At 41.4% G+C, this 20,140-nt stretch overlaps 1 protein-coding gene across 4 annotated transcripts in view; it reads left to right on the plus strand.

Moving 5' to 3' along the window:
- Positions 1-821: 821 nt before the first annotated feature.
- hspa12b (heat shock protein 12B) overlaps positions 822-20,140 on the plus strand; it is a 44,033-nt gene continuing 24,714 nt past the window's right edge. The window contains exons 1-8 of one of the 4 annotated variants that reach the window (XM_034014326.3): positions 822-1,187; positions 7,346-7,414; positions 8,163-8,272; positions 10,989-11,113; positions 12,582-12,768; positions 14,399-14,503; positions 15,183-15,299; positions 17,848-18,025. In XM_034014326.3, the coding sequence (XP_033870217.1) occupies positions 7,372-7,414; positions 8,163-8,272; positions 10,989-11,113; positions 12,582-12,768; positions 14,399-14,503; positions 15,183-15,299; positions 17,848-18,025 (865 nt within the window). In that variant the 5' untranslated portion in view covers positions 822-1,187; positions 7,346-7,371. Of the gene's footprint in view, positions 1,188-6,904; positions 7,261-7,345; positions 7,415-8,162; positions 8,273-10,988; positions 11,114-12,581; positions 12,769-14,398; positions 14,504-15,182; positions 15,300-17,847; positions 18,026-20,140 lie in introns of those variants that run through there. The other 3 variants (XM_034014327.3, XM_059003523.1, XM_059003538.1) reach the window with 3 other exon arrangements.

The raw sequence follows: 20,140 nt of genomic DNA on the forward strand, positions 1-20,140 counted from the left end.
GACGGAGTTTTGTAAATTTAATAAACACAGACACTTTTTGGGAGCGAAACCTTTGGTCTGGACCTTGTATTATTACAAAACTTTGCACATCCTGTCACAGAGGGACTCACTGGCATGTGTGATTATGCAGAGCAAGGCAGCCACAGGATATAAGAACCTTTTCATACACATGTAGGGGGCCCACATAATCCCGGGCTACATTATTGCCTTGAAAAATGTCCAAAATCAGAAGTTTTCCCAAATGTAATCTGAAAGGTCGATAAGAGACTAGGAGTGTTAAGATTGGTGAAAACTCAAAGCAGTTATGGTGTTTACCAGTGTGACAGACAGATAGACACAGTCAGAGTATAAGGGTCCACATTTCCAATGAGGACCCCTCAAATATGGGCTGTGAGACAAGCAACTTCAATACAGGAAGAACAGTACAGAGCAAAATCAGCACTGGAGAGTGAAAGAGTGCTCTGTACAGTGACCAGTGGACCCAGGGGAGTACGCCAGACTAGAAAACAATAAACCAATAACAGGAAAAAGAACCTTCCCCAGCAATGATTTTGGGGGATGGGGTGGGGGTGGGGCGGTAAAGAAGTTAGTTGGACGGGTTTGACCTCATCAGTGTGTATCCCCCACAACCCCTCCACCACACCCCTCCTCCCTATCTGATCCCCAGCTATACAGGCGTCCTGCCTTTCCACTCTCCTTCCCCTCCCAGCTCAAGCTGCTAGCTGGAGTGCAATTCCAGATTCTGTGTGTGCTGTGAATGTTCCCTCCCTCTACCCTCTCGCCCAAACCCTCCCCCCCCCTCTCTCTTTCTCGCTCGCTCTCTGGTTTACACATTCCAGTGTTGACTGGGGAGTATCCCAAGCTCGGGCCATGGTGTAGGAGTCATTCAAAAATACTTTAAATTAAAAAGAAGAAGAAGAAGAAGAAGAAGAAGAAGAAGAAGAAGAAGAAGAAGAAGAACACATGAGGAATACCTTTTAAATAATCAAGCTGTGTGCAGAGTCTAGTGCTTTTCTGTGTCACAGATTCTTCTGGTTTTTCTTGGGCTGCTGCTTTGTCCCACTGTTGGGATATCAATCTTGGGAAGCTGTGGAGCATCTTCTAGGTAGTACAGTTTTTTTTTTTTTTACTTGGAAGGACCTACAAAAGCAGGAAGCTTATAGACAGTTTGAAGAATTAAGCAAAGGGTAAGCCCAATTAATTAATTATTTATTTTGTATGACTGAAACAATGGGGTGTTTGGACACAGGTAATGCTACAAACAAATTCACTACCTGAACTTAGTATATAAAATTATGGGCTTGGAACTTGGTTTCAGGGCACTGCATGGCACACCAGTAGAGACTTGGTGTTTGATACATCAAAGTTGCCTCAAACTAGGTCTCCTGATCTCCTAGAACCAGATTTCAAGCCACTGTTCCTGAACCATCTTGATATTTGAGTAATTGCCCTCTCAAAAATATAAATAGGAAGCAGTTTAGATTCATGTATATTTTATGTTTATTGCACATGATTGTGTTTTTTTTTCATTGTATTTGTATTCAAATGTTTATTACTTTCATGTACAACCCTCTTGCATGTAAGGATGCTGTTTTGATACAAAAACATCTCATATCATATTAAAACTTTATGATTTCTTAACTATAAGATACTAAGTCAAGTTTACAAACATTTCTGCTGTTGCCTCCTTCACTGAAGAAAGTAAGCCAAGTTTGTCTAATAGTTCTAATTGACTGTTCTGAATTTATGGGTGGAAAAGTCTGTGAAATTGGTTCTGGTTGTTAAATGTAATCCCTGTAAATGCAGTGTAGCCTCCAACTGTACTGTACCAGCCAATCAAAAATGTTTTTTTTTTTTTTTAAGAAAACAAATCCATTTATTATAAACAATAAAAAACAAAAAAAAACAAAACCATCAGTGATTAAATTTGCTGATTATTACTCAGGAACCACTTGTAGCAGTGCAAGATCTTGCTTCATGTCACTCCTTTCCACATGTTTGTAAATGGCAGTGTGGTAGTGGCACTATTCTGTACAATGGCAGCACAAGACGTACAATGGATTATCCAGCTCTGTTTGTAATTCACTTGGCTGTTTGTAATTCAGAGAGCTTTGGAGAGTTTTTTTCAGAATCTGTGTGTGCAGGAATAGTAAGTGACGGATTGTGTGGTAGGTATGGTGTGTGCAAGGAGGATTGTTGCAGCCAAGTGACGGTTTGATGTATCCGAGATGCTCTTTGGAAACCAGTTGTTGCAACTCAAACAGTTCTGGCTGGAGAGTTTATGAACTAAATAATAAAATAAAAATGTGAATGAAAGGACTTCTCTTAAGAACATGCATGAAGCCAAAAAAAGCAAGTAGCCCACATAATAAGATATTAAACAGGTAAGAAATGGGAGATATAGCTCATGCACAATACACTAGTAAGTAAATAGTTTGGTAGTTGCCAGTGAAAGGGATCAGATGCTCATAACAATAGCAGTCTCAGTGAAATGTGGCCTGGCAAGGTGGTATTCACTAACCCTGCAGTTTTTAAAGACTGCTTTCCAGCACTTTCCTCTTGTTTAGAACGATAAATATCCAAACTATGCTGTAATTAAAGAAGAAAACAATTTCTGAGTTTAATTGGGCCCAACTAAATTCTTTGAATCGATTAACAAGTGTTGCAGGAAAAACATGCTCAGTCAAAACCATTTTTAGAGCTGATGATTTAAGAAAGGGCCAGACTTTAAAACTCTTTGCTCCAAATGGTTACTAGCATATTTATTTTCGAAAAGAAAAAGCACACCATAACGTTTCCAAACCAGCCATAAATAGATTTATAGACATTTAATCTGGTGGCTTGTAAATAGTTTAATATTTAATAATTACATTATTAAACTACAATGTGATTAATGTGGATCACGGACCATGTCTACCAAAAACACAACCTTTTTGTACCACGTTTCAAAAGGAAAACAGTTCTCGGCCTGTATTTCTGGCCTACAGGTTTGTGAGATAAAAAAAAAAAAAATAGCAATAATAATATGGTGAATACGTGCGTGTGCGGGGGTTGCACAAACTCCAACCTGTCAGGGCATCGGGTGCATGCCTTTTCGAGGGAAAAAGAGTGCCGTATTTCGCTCCTGGGTGCATTTGTACAAGTCAAAAAAGGGGACTTCACCATGAAATCCGTTCACCAAAAGAATTGTGTCATTTGTGGTGCGCACTTTCTCGACAGTGATTGAGGCGACTTACTTGAATATAGCATGAGATTGAGAAGCAAGGAACGAGTCAGACTGAAGACAGATGCGGTACCTTCAGTGCACGTCAAATGTTTATTTTTTATTTTTTAATAAATATATCATTGAGGTTTTATAGGAAACCACCATGAACACACACATACACACACACACACACACACACGTATATTTACATATGCCCGTATTAGCCCAAATATAAGGCAAGGCTTTTTTTTTCTAATGAAAATAAGATTTGAAAAATACAACTCGCTTTCAAGTCAAGGCTGTTGCTAAAGTGTGTATTGAGTACAGTATACAGTAATGAAAATGGATAAAACTAGCTGCAGTGATCATGTGGAAAAGAGTGGATTGAAAAGGGGTCAAGTATCAAAGGGATTACAAAGAAGTTATGATGACATTTTTAAGATCATTATTATCAGAAAAGCTGATTAAGTAAGTTACAGTATTTCAGTTACATATCGGCACTTACTTTTAAAATGATATAGAGCCAGTAAAAGCACTTGCGTAGAGTGCCGGATGCGCCCTATAGTCTGGACGTCGCGAGTTCGAGTCCAGGCTATTCCTTTGCCGACCGAGGACGGGAGCTCCCAGGGGGCGGCGCTCAATTGGCCGAGCGTCGCCAGGGGGGGGGGGAGGGTTAGGTCAGCCAGGGGGTCCTCGGCTCACCGCGCACCAGCGACCCCTGTAGTCTGGCCGGGTGCCTGCGGGCTTGCCTGTAAACTGGCCAAGAGCTGCATTGTCCTCCGACGCTGTAGCTCTTGGGTGGCTGCATGTCCGCAGTGTGAAAAACAGCGGTCGGCTGTCGGCACACGCTTCGGAGGACAGTGTGTGTTCGTCTTCGCCCTCCCGAGTCAGCGCAGGGGTGGTAGCGGTGAGCTGAACATAATAAAATAATTGGCCATTCCAAATTGGGAGAAAATTAAAATAATTGGCAACGACTACATTTTAAGGAAAAAAAAAAAATGATATAGAGACTTTAATTATTGTGTGTGCATCATCAGGATACAAAACATGTAAATAGTTGTTATTGCATTACCATATTGGAATATAAACCTGTATTTCTAGATTACTCATTGCTGAAGTTGTCTTATCTGCTTTATATAATGCCATCTTATCAATCCTTATGTCTACTGTACATTATTGTAATGTTTATCGTCTTTGAAAATGCTTCACAGTGTCACTGTCACTGGTCTGCTGTTCTGTGACAGTCTGTGGCCTATGATCACAGACAAAATGACAAAAATGGGTATTATAGGCCATTACAGACAATTGCTAAACTAATATAAACTAATTACAGAGTACAGATACTGAAGCGTATATTATTGGTAATCAAACACATTACAATTTTGGAAATTACACTCCCCATGCAGTGTTGCCGATCCGCCACAGGTTTTGGAGGGTCCACAACTCTATTTCTTGTCGATCCCCATTTAGTCGCTGCCTCTGTTGATCAGTGGGATCCCACTGCCTCGCCGCTGGTTCAAAATGTAGGGTTGTGGCATCTGTTCGCTAAAATTAATTGGGTCTTCGACTTCATCTTCAATGTTTTCAGCGGCAGTCGCCATGTGTGTTTAACTTTTCGTACGTAACTTCCGGGTTTTATCCCGGCCAGACTACAGGGGTCGCTGGTGCGCGGTGAACCGAGGATCCCCTGGCTGACCTAACCCTCCCCCCACCGATGACGCTCGGCCAATTGAGCGCCGCCCCCTGGGAGCTCCCGTCCACGGTCGGCTGTGGAATAGCCTGGACTCGAACCGGCGACGTCCAGGCTATAGAGCGCACCCTGCACTCTAGCGAGTGCTTTTACTGGATGTGCCACTCGGGAGCCCCATGTGTTGGTGTGTTTGACTTTAAGGGAACTAAAATAAACAGAGAGGCCCCACTTATCCCCGCTGCTCTGGGATTTATTTGGATAGAGTGACCCATGGCTGACAGGGCAAGCACTCAGATCAAACTGGGATAGGGACTTTACTGAGCCAGAATGTGTGTGTGTGTGTGTGTTAGTGAATGTGTGTGTGAGCGTGTGAGAGCGAGAGTGGTGGGTTTTACATCTCCAAATATGTAAGCTGAACACAGAATATATTATACTGCTGGAGAAATGTTGGATGTTGGTTAATTCATTTATAAATAGCATTTATACAAAAAAGTAACACATACAGGTCATCTTTGACGGCTGGGTAATGTCCGGTGTGTAGACTGTAGACTGAAGATGGAGATGGAGCAGTGGACAGCCCCAGTTTGAGTTTGAAGTGAGTTTTCCAGACTGGTTTCATAGTGCAGATAGAGTGTCAGCAGAGCAAACACCAGGCAAGCCTTTCCTGTTTGTTTTCATCTGATAATTAAACCTTGACAGAGATCAACACAGGCTGAAGTCTTCTGGTACAGTTCAAGCATCAAACCAACAAGGTGATGGAATTCGGAATCATGAAAAGCACATTGAGGGGTGTTGCCTACACACTTTGAACTGCATCTGTTATTTGAGAATATCGTTTCAGTCTTCTCACTGGGGGTCTGTATGGCAATTTTGCTATCCAATAGTGACTTTAAGGTTAGGATTAAGATATGTTTGTGATTGCAGGTCAGGGTCAGGTTTAGGTGTAGATGCTCCTGTAGTATTAGATGCCAGACTGTGCAGTGCTTTAAAAAATTCACTTAAGAAGTGTTTGGTCACCAGTTTGCTGCCTTATCTTGTAATAACAAACTGCTTTCTAATGCTATTCTAGTGATCTTCACATGCAGCTGAAATGCAGTCCTCAGTTTACTTTAATATCAATTACAAAGGTAAACTAGGGTTGATTGTTCCAGACTGTAAGAGAGAGGTACACGGTAACAAGGCAACACTACCTGACAGCTGTACTACTTCATTACTATGCTTTGCACAGACACAGTGTAATTTGTTTAGTTGATTTGTTTTACTGAGCCAGGATGGGAATCACCTGGCACTAATTTAATTAAGGAACCTGTCGGTAATTAAGCAGGCATGTGTATATAAGCAGGGCAGCATGTTTGGTCTGCATTAAGGCTAAGGCCTGAAGGAAGCCTTTGTGGTCAGAACTGAAAAGGTTTTGTGGCACTTGTGAAGTGTATGTGTTTTGTTGCCAGTAAACAGCGTAGCTGTCTGGTAATAGGTACAAACTGAGAAAGGTTTAGTTTAGCACTCCTAGAAGGAGTTAGGCTTTTGTTTGTTTATTATGTTTTGTGTTCAATAAATAAATATACAGGCCCTGCCCTGTTAAAAACTGTGGCCCAGAGAGTTCCCATTTTATAAGAAGACAGTGTGAAAGGTCCCGAAAGTGGCAAGACAAACCCTGGTTTGCCACAGCGTACATCACTAAACTGCACCCTGGGCTAGTGAGTGTTACAGTGATACTAAAGTTTAGGTAAGCAACTGTCTGAATGATGTCTGCATTTTTCAGATAGATTGGAGGGTACTGCAATGTAGTAAGTTAGTGATACCCTTTTTGTAATTGTATAGCCCTTATATCCTGAAACAATCAACACCCCAGTTTATCTTTATAATTGGTACTAAAATAAACTGCATCACAGCCTCTGACGGGGTACATTTTGTATTATTTTGTAGTGTTATTATTTAAATGTAGGTTTATTTTTTCCCTGTTGTTTTAGGCTGGCAGGGAAGGGTTAATTGCCTCCCATGCCAAATCAATTCACTTGTAGAATGTGCCTGAGCACAATTGAATGATTGACAAGCAATCGAGCTCAGGCACAGCTGCATAAAAGGCAGGGACCTCTTAGTCTGGTTTGGGGTTGTTCAGAGGTGGAACTTGAAAAGGAAGAACTGAAAATATAAATACAATTGCTACTCGTGGTGGATTTCAACCGGCACGGTACTTGTTCTGTGCGATTTACTGTCTGTTTATTTTGGCCACCGTGCGGTTTTGTTTTTGTTTTAGTATCTTATTTATAATAAAAGAAAAAAAAGCACATTTGCAACTCGCCCTGTAGTATCTTGCTGTGTGTGGTTACTTCCTGGTCTGTGACATCACCACTCGACTAAAAATGTGAGTTAGTAAGTTAGGACTATGTTGACTAGTATTGGAGCAGATTGGAAACAATTAATAAGAGCATTTCTTTTTTCTTCTGCAGGCTACAAAAACTTCAGCAGATGCAACATGTCCGCAGCCCTGCAGCCCAGCATGGACACCCTTCAGATAGGTAAGAACACTAAACCTGTGTGAAAACAATGAGTAGATTCTCTAATAGGTGCAAGTGCAGGAGAGCTGAAAATGAAGTATGTAGTCTGGTGCTCATTATTATTAAGGTGCTGGTAATAACACTGCTGGAGAGCTGAGAATGGAATGTTCAGACTAATGCTCATTATTATTAAGGTGCAGTGTAATGACAGCTCTGGAGGGCTGAGAATGGCGTGTTTATGATGTTGGTTATATGTTTGACTGTCGTTCGTTTTTTGATCTTGTTGCTTTTTGATCTTTTACCTGATGCTGTCCCTGAAACACACTGTGCACAGTGTGTTGCTCCCAACTTAAAACAAACTTAATACAATAGCAGTGATTACCCAGCTGGTTTATATTTCTATATAAAAACAAATATTTCAAAGTGAGAGAAGAATACATTTAAATATACTGACTAGTCTTGAATGAGCATAACTAGCTCTCCAAATAGTGCTTTTGTAAAAGTTTCATATTGTAAAAACATAGCAAAGTGCAATAAAGCACAGTGAAAGCATGGGTAAACATTGTAGATGACAGAGGGGTATGGCAAAGCATATTAAAAACACAGCAAACTATGGTAAATGCATAGTATAACCATGGGAAAACCATGGGACAATTCTGTGCCAGTTTACAGTGGTACATTTTGATAAGGGGTAAAACAAGCAGAAAACTGCATGCTTTGATCAGCTTCAAACTGTTAAAGCGCTGGCTTTTAAACTAATGATCTCCAGGTTGTGTTTCAGGTCCGGATGGAGAGAGGTCAGTAACCCCGTCACCTCCACACTCCCCTTTGCTCAACGACAGCTGTAACATAGCGCCTCTTACTCCCTCACTCTCACCGGTAAGCAGAGATGTGTTTATTATGGCAGGGCCTCTCCTAGGCAGTTACCATGGGAACCAGTGTAGAGGTGCAGATGGTCTAACTCGGGGAGACACAGGGAGACAGGCAGAGGGGTGCTAAAAGGAGTAAAGTTGAACCCTGATTATCCGAACTCTGTTATCCAAACAGCCCCTTATGCCTCATTTCCACTGCATTTCCCAAGGTATAGCTGAGCTGGGAAGACAGTACAGTCGTATCTCATACCCAACAGGGCCGAACTGTGCTGTGCAGAAGTACGTCATTTAAAGGCGTGTGCTAAAGAGACAAACTGTTTTGGTGGCTGTTTTCCAAAACTTTTCTTTTTATTGCTTGACACAACCTCATAAGACTACTGACAGCTGTGTAAGACCGAAAATAAAAACAGCTTTGCTTGTTTGCATCAATCCCACAATCCACCGTGACCTTTTACTGCTGCACTACTACTTCCTCAGTCACTTATACCTGACAAAATGACACTGGAATGCAGACAGCCATCTTTAACTACACCTCACCCAGAGCATCCAGGTCAGCTATACCTGAGAAAAGGCAGTGGTAACCTGTCTAGCAGTGTGCTGTGCTCTTCTGCCCTGTTATCATAGAAATGTACATAGCAGCGCAGGACTGTGTGTTCTGTGTTTAAAAGTAAAGGGGTTGTATTATATATATTTGTTAGGTGTCTTGATTGGGAAAGTCATTTAAATAGTATCAGTGTGTGCAAAGTGGCTTGCAGTGTGCAGGTGCAGGAGTGATGCGGTGATCAATGAAAGGCAGACAACAAGAATCCAAAGTGTAAGGAGGTTTGTTTATAATCCTGGTCTGGTGACCGTAAATATTAATCCCAGGCAATACACAACAATGTGTATTACACTGTTCTAAATAAAGGGTTTGCAGTCCCAAATAATACACAGTCAATTACACACACAATATACAAACACAGTCACCAGTCCTGGGTGCGTGACGTACTGCTCGTGGTGCAAATACAATTCATATCATGATACAGGTGAAGTGATGTCCGGGTTGGTGCCGGCCTCAGATGACAGCTCCGGAATGTGTGAGCCGTCTACTAATAAATAACAAGTAACAAATTAGAGAGACAAACAAACAAAACGCTCACGGTACGATATATATAAACACTGGTCCTTCCGTGTCGTTTCTTAACCATAAACGAAGGAAAAGATCACGTCGCTCCATCCCCTATTTGTACCGTCACTCATGATCCCTTGGTAAACGATTGGAACCGCTCCTCCAATCCGTGGCTGCCGCATCGTTTCCCTTCTGGGTCAATGTGTTAGTGCACCAGAGCCCCGCCCCCTTTCTAGATGACCAATTTCCTTTTAACCCTGGGAATTAATTGTCAGGCCATCCGGTCCAGGGTACTGTGTTACCTGTACTTGGTGCCCTCACAGATCGGGAGAGAGACTTACCATCAAGAATCATTCTATTTCTGTCACACACAGTTACAATTAGATTTTCTGAGCAATGTGATTATCCAAACACCCCCTGGTCTCAGTTAATTCTGATAACAGAGGTTTCACTGCATTGATATTAAGCGATACCTGGATATTAATGCAGGTCTTGAAAATGTGGTTTTTTTTCTTCTTTTTTTTTTCCAAAGACGTACAGTACGTTCAGGCATGTTCCCGTCTCCCGCCTCACCTTCTTGGCTGACTCTTTATAATTGCTATATTACTTCACAAATTAATTCCAGACGGAAGGCAACTCAGGAATTTAACCTTTCACATCTTAGGCACTTTATCCATCTTGGTGGTGTTTGCAAAAGAGATCAGAATCCATGGGAGTTGGGTTCTGTTTTATATACAATGTGATTAGATACAATGTGTTAGAGTGAGATCAAAAAACAATGTTCCTGCATAAATGAAAAATATTTATTTTTATGTTGCGTTTGTTTTATGACCCCAGTCTGGTGTTTGTGCTGAGATGCCCTCAAGCCCTACATTTATTTGGTAACTCTTTACATTAGCTTCGTAAATACATGTGCACTTACACATATTTACAATGTTATTGTGCATAGTTACACTGTACTCAATGTATAAATGTTTTCCCATAATATATGTAAGTAAACAATTGTATCAGAAAAGGGTTAGGGTTAGGTTTAGAGGTAGTGTCAGGTATAAGGTTGGGGTTGTATCGTGCTAAATGGTTTACACATTAAGAACATTGTAACTATAATAACGTTGTAATTGTGTAAATACATATGTATTTGCAAGTAGCTACTTTGTAAATACAGTAATTGGAGACACAACGTAAAGTTTCAAAAGCATTAAATTCATAAGCAGCAACACATACTGTATACATAGAAACACATGTGTATGATATATTTATTTAGTTTACTTCAATACCCCCCACCACCACCGTCTTTCTTTTTAGATCCTCAAAGTTAAAGGAGCCCACAACAATATTGTGAATATTAATTTGTAATTAATTGAATTTTTCTAAATAAAGTTGAAGGTTTGTGAAAAGGGCCTTCTCTTCTACCTGGGACCAGTCTTCCGGTCTTCCACTAAACCTTATTTTTGAAATGCAATGAGCAGAACAGACACCCCATTCTAAGTTGTGTCCTAGCAGAAATCTAAAACTTTGCCTGATTCCCTGATTCTTGCACTGGATTCCACTCCGTACCCTAATGCTCTGTACCCTGGTGTTCTGCATGCCTGTCTGACTGTGTTTTGCCCTGCAGAGGAATGCACCCCAGTCCCTCTGCACTCGTCCCTTCTCTGTGGTCGTGGCTATTGATTTTGGTACCACGTCCAGTGGCTACGCCTTCAGCTTTACTCAGGACCCGGAGGCCATCCACATGATGAGGTGACTACAGTGGGCTGCAATCAGGTTTTCACAGTTCAACACAAAATAAGCACCGCTCTCCAGGATCAGTTTAGCTTTCTTATGCCTCATTTCCACTGCCATTCCCCAGGTATAGTTGAGCTGGACGGTCTGGGCGAGGGTGTTTCCAATGATGCTAGCTCCACCTCGGACAATACAGTTTCATATCTCATACCCAACAGGGCCAAACTGTGCTGTGTGGAAGTACTTAATGAAAAGGCGTGTGCTATAGAGACAAACTGTTTTGAATTATGGTGGCTGTAAGAAGGCTGTGTTTAAAAGAAATCCAACAAAGTTGTTGCTTCATGGGATGCAGAAGAAATTTCAGGTCTCCTCAGCATCTGGGCAGAAAACCACATGCAGCTGTCAGGCAAAGTAAAAAATGTATAAGTGTTTGACAAAATCACAGAAATTCTGCAGCAATAGGGGATCGATCGCACTGCTGTTCATTGTTGAGATAAAATTACAAATGAATAAAAATGATAACGTGACCTTTACTGCCGCACTACTACTTCCTCGGTCAGCTATACCTGGGAAAAGGCAGTGGGAACAAGGCATCTTTACAAAAGACGAGTTGGCATAAACAAAGCAGAACTGTGTGTGTGGGTACGGGGTGATTAGACTTGATGACAGCAGTGAAGGGCAGTGATGCAGTAGGAGCGTAATAGGTAGATCTGTTTGAGCAGCTGTACCTCTTGTCTAGCAGACCAGCACAAGTTGTGAGCCATACACAGATATTTCAACGGTTTAAGTTTAAGAGAAGACCCAGCTGTTCTCTGCTGTGATTAGTGTATTAATCTCCCCTGGAGAGAGGTAAATGTTCCCACTTCCAGAATCTCTTTCATTACACCCCTGACGGTTGAAGCGCTCTCTTTTCTTCTGCGCATGCTCGCTACCAGACTGCATACAGTCATTGAAAAGAGCGTCGCTGAAATCATTATACTAGTGGAGTCACATTGAAAAAGTAAATACTTCTATCTTAATCATCTCTAAAGCATGAGTCTGCATAATCAACTGTGTCTCAGTTCTCATCTATGTTTGGTATTTTCAGCAGCAGATACTGTAGTTGGAATGCTTTACAAAATCATAAAATTAACCAATTTAGTCTCTGCTAATATTTTACAGTCAACAAATTAAGACTTACTATTGCCTAGTTGTAAATGCTAATACTTAATAATGCAGTTTTGTTTGTGATGTAAATATTGTACAGTATGTATGCATTACGTTGTTATAACGGCATTGATTTAATTTGCTTGGATGCTAATTCTATGTTGTATGATGTCTTTGCTGCAGTTTGAGCCAGGTAACCGTTGTAAATGAGAACTTTTAATCAACTGTTTTCTACCTGGTTTAATGAAATTGATTGACTACTTGATTGATTGGCTGACTGTTTGTTTGATGAATTGATTGACTAATTGATTGATTGATCTTGCTTCATTCCCTGTGCTAGACGCTGGGAGGGCGGTGACCCTGGCATAGCCAATCAGAAGACCCCCACGTCCCTGCTTCTGACCCCGGAGCAGCGGTTCCACAGCTTCGGCTTCCTGGCCAGAGACTCGTACCACGACCTGGACCCCGACGAGGCGCGAGACTGGCTCTACTTCGAGAAGTTCAAGATGAAGATTCACAGCACCACGGTACCCCAGCACAGTCACCTCTGAGCTTCCGCTGCATACAAGACTTGATTCTCTGAGCTACACTCCAAACCCTGAAACTAAGAGACAACCTCGACCACTTACTGTACAAGCTCATACGTGAAATGTCTGACTTGTTCATTTCTGGTCTGGGTGATAACGACTATGTGGAGTAAATAGCCCTGAGTCTTGCCCATTCGGTTGAATAAAAGCTGGGATAACCCTGATAAAGGTTTATCATAGTAAAAGCATAGCAAAGTGTAATATAGCACAGTGAAAGCATGGTAAAGCCCAGAGAGGTATTGTAAAGCATATTTCAAAACATAGTAAACTATGGTAAATGCATAGTATAACAGTGTGAAAAGCATTGGAAAACTGCAGAATTATTCCAGACCCCAACCAATTATCACCAGTCTTGGACTTGACTTATGATATTGAGTAATAAATGGTTTTAAACGAATAATTACGATACACTTCATGTACTGGTGTCTTGGCTTGCTCCCCTGTAAGCCATATTCCAACCTGGCTTAACCGAAGTACAGTCAGCACTATGTCTTGCAATTACATTGGCTTGACGATTGTATAAAATCTCTTTATTCTGGCCTGTGTTTTTTTCCAACGATATAGAACATTTTTATAAACCACATAATTGAAAGTACATTAAAAAAAGTTCAAAAAACATCTCCGATTGTAGATGTAAGAGGACGGGCGGCTGGACGCGAACCAGCGACCACACACACCGTAAATGCATTTGTGGATACACAGCTTTTAACCTCAACGATCCAACGGTGAATCTATAACAGCAGTGTATCACACAACACTACCCGTTACATGGGCACCATGCTTTCTTTCATATTTAGTACACTTGTGCTTTCACTGTTCTGCGCACCAATAAGCCTTCTTCCTGAGCGACGGATTGAGTGATCAACCTGAAACCACACAGATAGATGGGTATATGGTGCTCAAAATTAGATCAGAGAGAGAGAGAGAGAGAGAGAGAGAGAGAGAGAGAGAGAGTTTCCTCCCTGGGGGCAGTGGTTGAGTTTAGCCTTCTTTTGACACGCCATCCCAGATGTTTCCTGCCCAGCTTGTGCTTCAACACTCCCTGCGCTGTTACAAAACCCAACAGCACAGTGATATTATGGTACGTTTGCCATGCAGCAGCTCACTAACTAAAAGCTGCTCAACTTCAGTTTAGCTTTTGGTGGGTTCTCCCTGATTACTGCTGCATCTTACTGCATACCCACTGGTGGGGCAGACCCCTCTTATGTCGAGATAAAAACCCTCCACACCGCGCCTCAGACCAGGCAGCCCTGTACCCATAGCCTACAATAGGAAGCATTGCATGACAGTGTTGGCAAAGGTCAATATTGCAATGAAGTGGGGGTGTTGCTGTTTAGAAATCATTTTTGAAGATATCTTCAATAAGTGCAGGTATCACACAAAACTAGTGGCTTTTAGGGCCCTCATTCAAAACGGAGACACTTTGCAATGCTTGTGTCCGTCTGTCTTAACATGGTGATAGGATAACAAGTTTCAAGTTTGCAGAAAAATGATTCCAAGTCTTCAATTTGTCCCGTCTCACCCTGATTTCTCACTTGATTCCTCACCCTGACTCCTCTTTGCTCTGCAGGATCTGACCATGGAGACCGAGCTGGAGGCGATGAATGGGCGCAGAGTGAAAGCTATCGAGGTGTTCGCACACGCCCTGCGCTTCTTCAGAGAGCATGCGCTCAAGGTAACTCCGCCCACACCGCGGCCCAAATCCTGGGGGGAAAGGCAGGCAGGAGCACCATGCCCTGTCGAAAGAGTACAGGCAACTAGAAGAGTGTCCAAATGAGCGAGCCAGTCAGAGTCTTACCTGTGGTACTCCATTCACTACGTAGGTCCCAAATGTTGTAGAATAACATCTGTGTTTTATTAATGAGTTAAAAGTTGTAAAATCCTCTCCACCCTATTCGATGCTTTCTTTCTTAAGCACCCTCCTGCTTCCCCCTGCTGGGGTGACATGACCTAGAAAGTACAAGTGTAACAGGCAAAGTAAGGCATGTAAACTGAGACCTTTCTTTAAAACAGTTTGGCACCAGATATCATAAAAAAAAGATATACCGTATATGTTTTCTATACATAGAGAATGGAATTTGACAGCAGGTAAGAACGTATATATTTAATTAGGAAACGGGGCACACAGGCCCCTTTATCATTGGAATACAAATGTGTAACTGCCTGGGCTCATTGCTTTCTTCTGAAATAAATTTTGTATTTACATTCAAAATGTGATTCAATCATTTAAATTCCAATGTCATAATAAATCATAAAAAAGAGAGCAACTAAGAGCAGGTGTGGTGCAGAGTGAATGGCTTAGCGAGAGACTCTGCAGTGAAGGAGGCTGTGCTCTGATACACTGTCCACACTAGGAGCTGAAAGACCAGTCCTCATCCGTCCTGGAGAAGGAGGCTGTGAGGTGGGTGATCACAGTCCCGGCTGTCTGGAAACAGCCAGCCAAGCAGTTCATGAGGGAGGCTGCCTACCTGGTGAGTGCAAACATGATATATATATATTTTTTTTTGTAGGGGTTTAAAAAAAAAATCTGAGATCTTGTCTAAGTTATATGTACAGGTGACTTGCTCCCTCACCGTACAACACAATCTATACACACCTAAGTGTTTCTTCTTCATGGTCGTCATGCCCCTTGCTCATGGAGAGAACCTCCTACACAGAGGGACAGGAACCACTGTACACGTTATCAAACTCTGTGGAGACTCAGCCCAACCCTGTCAACAGCTCAGATTTATCGTCTGGAGGGCAGTTGTTGTTCAGGGCGGGATTTCCTTCAGTGTAAAGAGAAAAGAAACTCAGTAATGAGTGTGTGAGCGACGACGAGGGCAGACAAACAGAGGAAGCGTTCCTCCTCAAGGGTAGAGCCCAGAAGGAAAGGACAGCCCTCTCCACCCCTGCTGTGATCCTGCAGCCAGGACACAGAGCTTTAACAGAACGTGATACTGTCAGACTGCTGCTTATTAATAACACTACTGTAATACTAAAGCTATTACCAAAAGTTTAGCCTCAACTAGAATACTAGGATTGAGACATAATTAAAAATAATAAAAATAAAAAAAAAACACAAAATAATATCGCCAAAGTCTACCGGAATAGTACAGTATTTCATGTTAGATTTTGAAATGTCACTTTTTTTTTTTTTTTTTAGTTTTTCATTAAGTATATGGAAAACTACAAAGTGGTATGTAATTAATTAATATTACATTGTTCAGAAGGTTTAATTCGACTTTATGAAGCAAATGTAGTTGATTCTATAGGATGATGCAAAACTTTTGGCCATAGCTGTACTACTGTACTACTACTATTCTACTATTCCTTACTACTGATAGTACTTCTCGTTTACTTACTGAGCAAGAACCCCTATTATAAGCAAGGCTGTCATACAATTCTGACATATTTTTCTTGATTTTCCCTCAGCCACAGTGCTTGGTATAATATTTAATAAGCCCTAGCATTCCCACTGAGGGTGAAAAAAAAGTCCTTACTCTTTATTCAAATGCAATCATGCAACCCCAAGAATAGGGTCTGTGCTATATGAGCTACTAACCTTAGTAGAGCTTAGTGAAGTTAATGGTACTTCTACTTAGTATCTCTGCTAAGGGTAGCTCTACAGCAGAGAGCACTGACAGTTTGAAAGAAACAGTGACTGCATGAATGATTGATCTTTATCAGATCTTATCACTAAGGCTGTATTTTTTCACGGTTATCGCAGATAATGTAACTAAATTGGTTATGATCAGGGACTTATCAGGCATATTAGAAAGTACGGTGTTGTAACCAATCTGAATCCTCTCAATGCACATCAGTTGTCAACTGCATTTTGCAATCATTTACTAAGATCCTAAATACGTGTTGGACAGGATGACATGATTATTTTTTTATGTATAATCAGCTGTGGTTTGTTTTCATTAAAAACGTCTATGTTAGTAAATGAAATGATTGCAAAACGCAGCTGACAACTGCTGCGTCTGCACATCACCCGTAATTCACCTCTGACACTAGCAGAAGAAGAATCAGTCGTGCCTGTGGGCAAATCTCTTTCTACGCATGTGGATTTTACCAGGGGATACAGGATTGGTTACAACAACGGCATAAGTGTCTGTATAGCAAGGGACTGGACGCAAGTGAGAGGTTAAGAAAACCTACCTTCACTCCCCAGTAACTCGCAGTGCTAAAAAAGGATGTACTTGTCAATGCAGATCAGATGCTTGGAAATACAAGGTACAGTTGCTGAAAAAGTATGGCATGAGATAGCTGATTGGTTTAATGCAGTTGGTACTGTAAAAAGGTAGATCATATATTGCTAGAAAATTGTGGGGTCTTCTCACTCTCCTGGATCATGTTCCAAGATATCTCCCTCCTCTTGATGTACAGTCCATACAAGCACACCGAAGCCTGGCATTTTCTCAGAGCATCGAATAGGCTACAAACGTGATTTATGTTTTCCAACCAGTAAGTAGCCTATCCTGTTCAGAGTAGTTAACAATGCAATTTAATGTATGCGTTACAGTTAAAAAAAATACTTCCTGGATAATTAAACATAGACTTTATATTACTATTGGATTAAATACATGTTCCTAAACACTGAAATTTAGGTAGGAAATTATGCATCTCATTCTCCACCTGATCGGAGGCATGTGTTAATTATGATACCAGTAAGGGTCAATTAACGGTACAATACATATTTAGGAATCAGATGAATAATATGGTAATGAGAATTGGTCTCTAAGGGCAAAGTATTCTAACGTCTCTATGAGTGATGTTTTTTGACGGTAAATGGTGTTTATGAAATACGGTCATGTTTAACACTATTACCTGCACTATAAAGGAGACAGTAAGTTTTTTGCATATGGGCTAGTATGTTTAATTGTGAAATAGTCCATTTTTTTTTTTTTTTAGTCCGTGGAATGCCATGAAAAGAATACAGCCCTACTTTTCAGAAATACCCCTCGCTATTGATATTTGAGTGTTGTGTTATATAGAGTTCCCTCCTCCTCCATGCATGCTCTCTGTTGTTTCCAGGCTGGTCTAATCTCTCCAGAGAATCCTGAGCAGTTACTGATTGCTCTGGAGCCGGAAGCTGCCTCCATCTACTGCAGGAAGCTCCGCCTCCACCAAGTGATTGACCTAAGCGGACGGCCAATGGCCAATGGCTTTGAACAGGACAGCACCGTCCCCATTGGCTCCAGCTTCAGGCAGGGTGAGATCATGCGTCATCCACAATACTTTATCTATAAAAACTGCTCGAATAATGATTTGGAGTAAATGGCTTTGAGAATCTAGCCCATTGTCTGCTATTGATTTAAAATGTTTGAATCTATGTATTCACCACCCTTCTGCTGTATCATGGTGAGGTATTGCCAGGTGCAAGCTGCTACGTTTTGAGTGCATTGAGATCTGAAATGTTCCAGCTCATCTCAGTGGTCCAGTTGGGTTCAGGTAGGGGCTTTGGGCAGGTCCACCTGTGTTCGGCACTTTCCGTGAACATATGGAGTGATGGAGTGACTTAGTCGCAGGAATGAGTGCCTTATGTCACTGATAGGCTCTGTGGTGACATCAGACCAGGAAGTATAGTTCTGTGAGTGAATGCACCGTTCTGCCGGTTTATTATAAATCAAAAGGTTTAACAAAACAAAATGCTTCACAAAACGGCACAGTGGCCAAGACAAACAGAACATGTATAGTGCTAGTCTAAAACTAGCACACTTAGCAATTGCTTTCTCTTTTAGATTCACTTTCTCTTTACCTCCCGACTCTCGTTCCACCTCTGAACACACCTGAGTGAGAAATCCGTGCTGCTTTTATCTACAGCTGTGCCAGGACTCGATTGCTATTTAATTGAATCCTGGCACAGTCTGCACGTGAACTAATTAGTGAAATACACACTTTACTCAGCACATTAAGTGATTTGTGCAGTCCCTGTGCCTAAATACAAATAGGCCTATACATTTAAAATCACCTGTGCTATATAACCCACACTCTGTGCTCCACTACATACATATAAAATAATAATAACACAACAACAAAACACAAAATACACACAGGGGCGGGGTTACCCTACTGTATTTCCATACTGTATTAACAACTGATTTCCATTCTGTCCCAGTGTTGGGAGCCGTAAACGCTGCAGTTACGTGGCACCAGCCCTGTAGATTGTTGGGTAGTGTTCCATAACATTTTCATATTTGTCTTGACTTCGGCCTACACGGTGGTTGTTATTTGTCATGGCTGCCAAATGTAATTTTAGAGTAACAAAAGCAAATCAAAGCAATGTTGGAAAATGACTTCGAATGAGCCAGTTGGCAGTGAATTGAAGTTAGATGCAGCTTTGGCTGCTGCATGTTGCTGGACTTCCTGATCCTTCTTTCATTATCAAGGTTTAGATTTAATTGGAATGCATTTTAATGAAAGGCATCTACAGAACAAATTGAAGAAACTGTAAATACAGGTGCCGTTGTACGACACATCAAGTGATTTAAAAATGTACATTACTACAGCCCGGGATGAAACCTGCATCACAACTGAATTAGACCATTGTTCAGTTCAGATACAGCACATCATCATTTTGTTACTAAAGCCCATAGCTCCGCAGCACCACCTACTTCACCCTGAGCTCCTAAAACCTGTCCTTTCTAGAGCCTCACAGAGAAGGAACCGTGAACACTGATATCCAAAGCGTTTCATAAATTCAATAATCGCGCAGCATTACTTGGCAACCTTGGGAATGATTACACTTCGCTAGTCGACACCCTATCCTTCCGCTTGTTCCAGATCACTTCTCCAGCTTACCCTTGTCAAGTGAGGGGCCGACCACCAAAAAGTGATTTCGTAATTAAAGTTTGCACAGTGCTTATGTGGTTATTTTCTGCAAAGAGGAAAGTAATACACTATTGTGACCCACCATTGATATAAATCAGGTGGTGTGATGGGGTACCGCCCACTTCTGTGTTTATTTATATTCTTATCATTTAAATGTAGTTTTTTGTGTTTATTTTAAACACAGTTTAATTGTTTTACAGCCTGGATGGGGTTAAAATGCTCCATCCAGATAAAATTGTGAGAATGTGTGGTCAAAAGTGAATGATTACCGACAAACTGGCTGTTGACCATGTGTATGAGGGATAAACCAGGGAATTGATAGCCAGGTAATCCCTCGGACACAATATAAAAACAAGCGGTTTTTGCTCACTCGAGGTTGGGTGTTCAGCGGTGGAACGTGAGTGAATGAGAGACTAAAAAGAATAGATCACCAGTTGCTACCCGTGCTGGATTTTAAACCAGCACGATACTTGTTTGTTTTGTTCACATTTTGGTT

This window comes from Acipenser ruthenus, chromosome 2 (genome assembly GCF_902713425.1).
Source record: "Acipenser ruthenus chromosome 2, fAciRut3.2 maternal haplotype, whole genome shotgun sequence".
In the NCBI taxonomy this organism is placed as follows: domain Eukaryota; kingdom Metazoa; phylum Chordata; class Actinopteri; order Acipenseriformes; family Acipenseridae; genus Acipenser; species Acipenser ruthenus.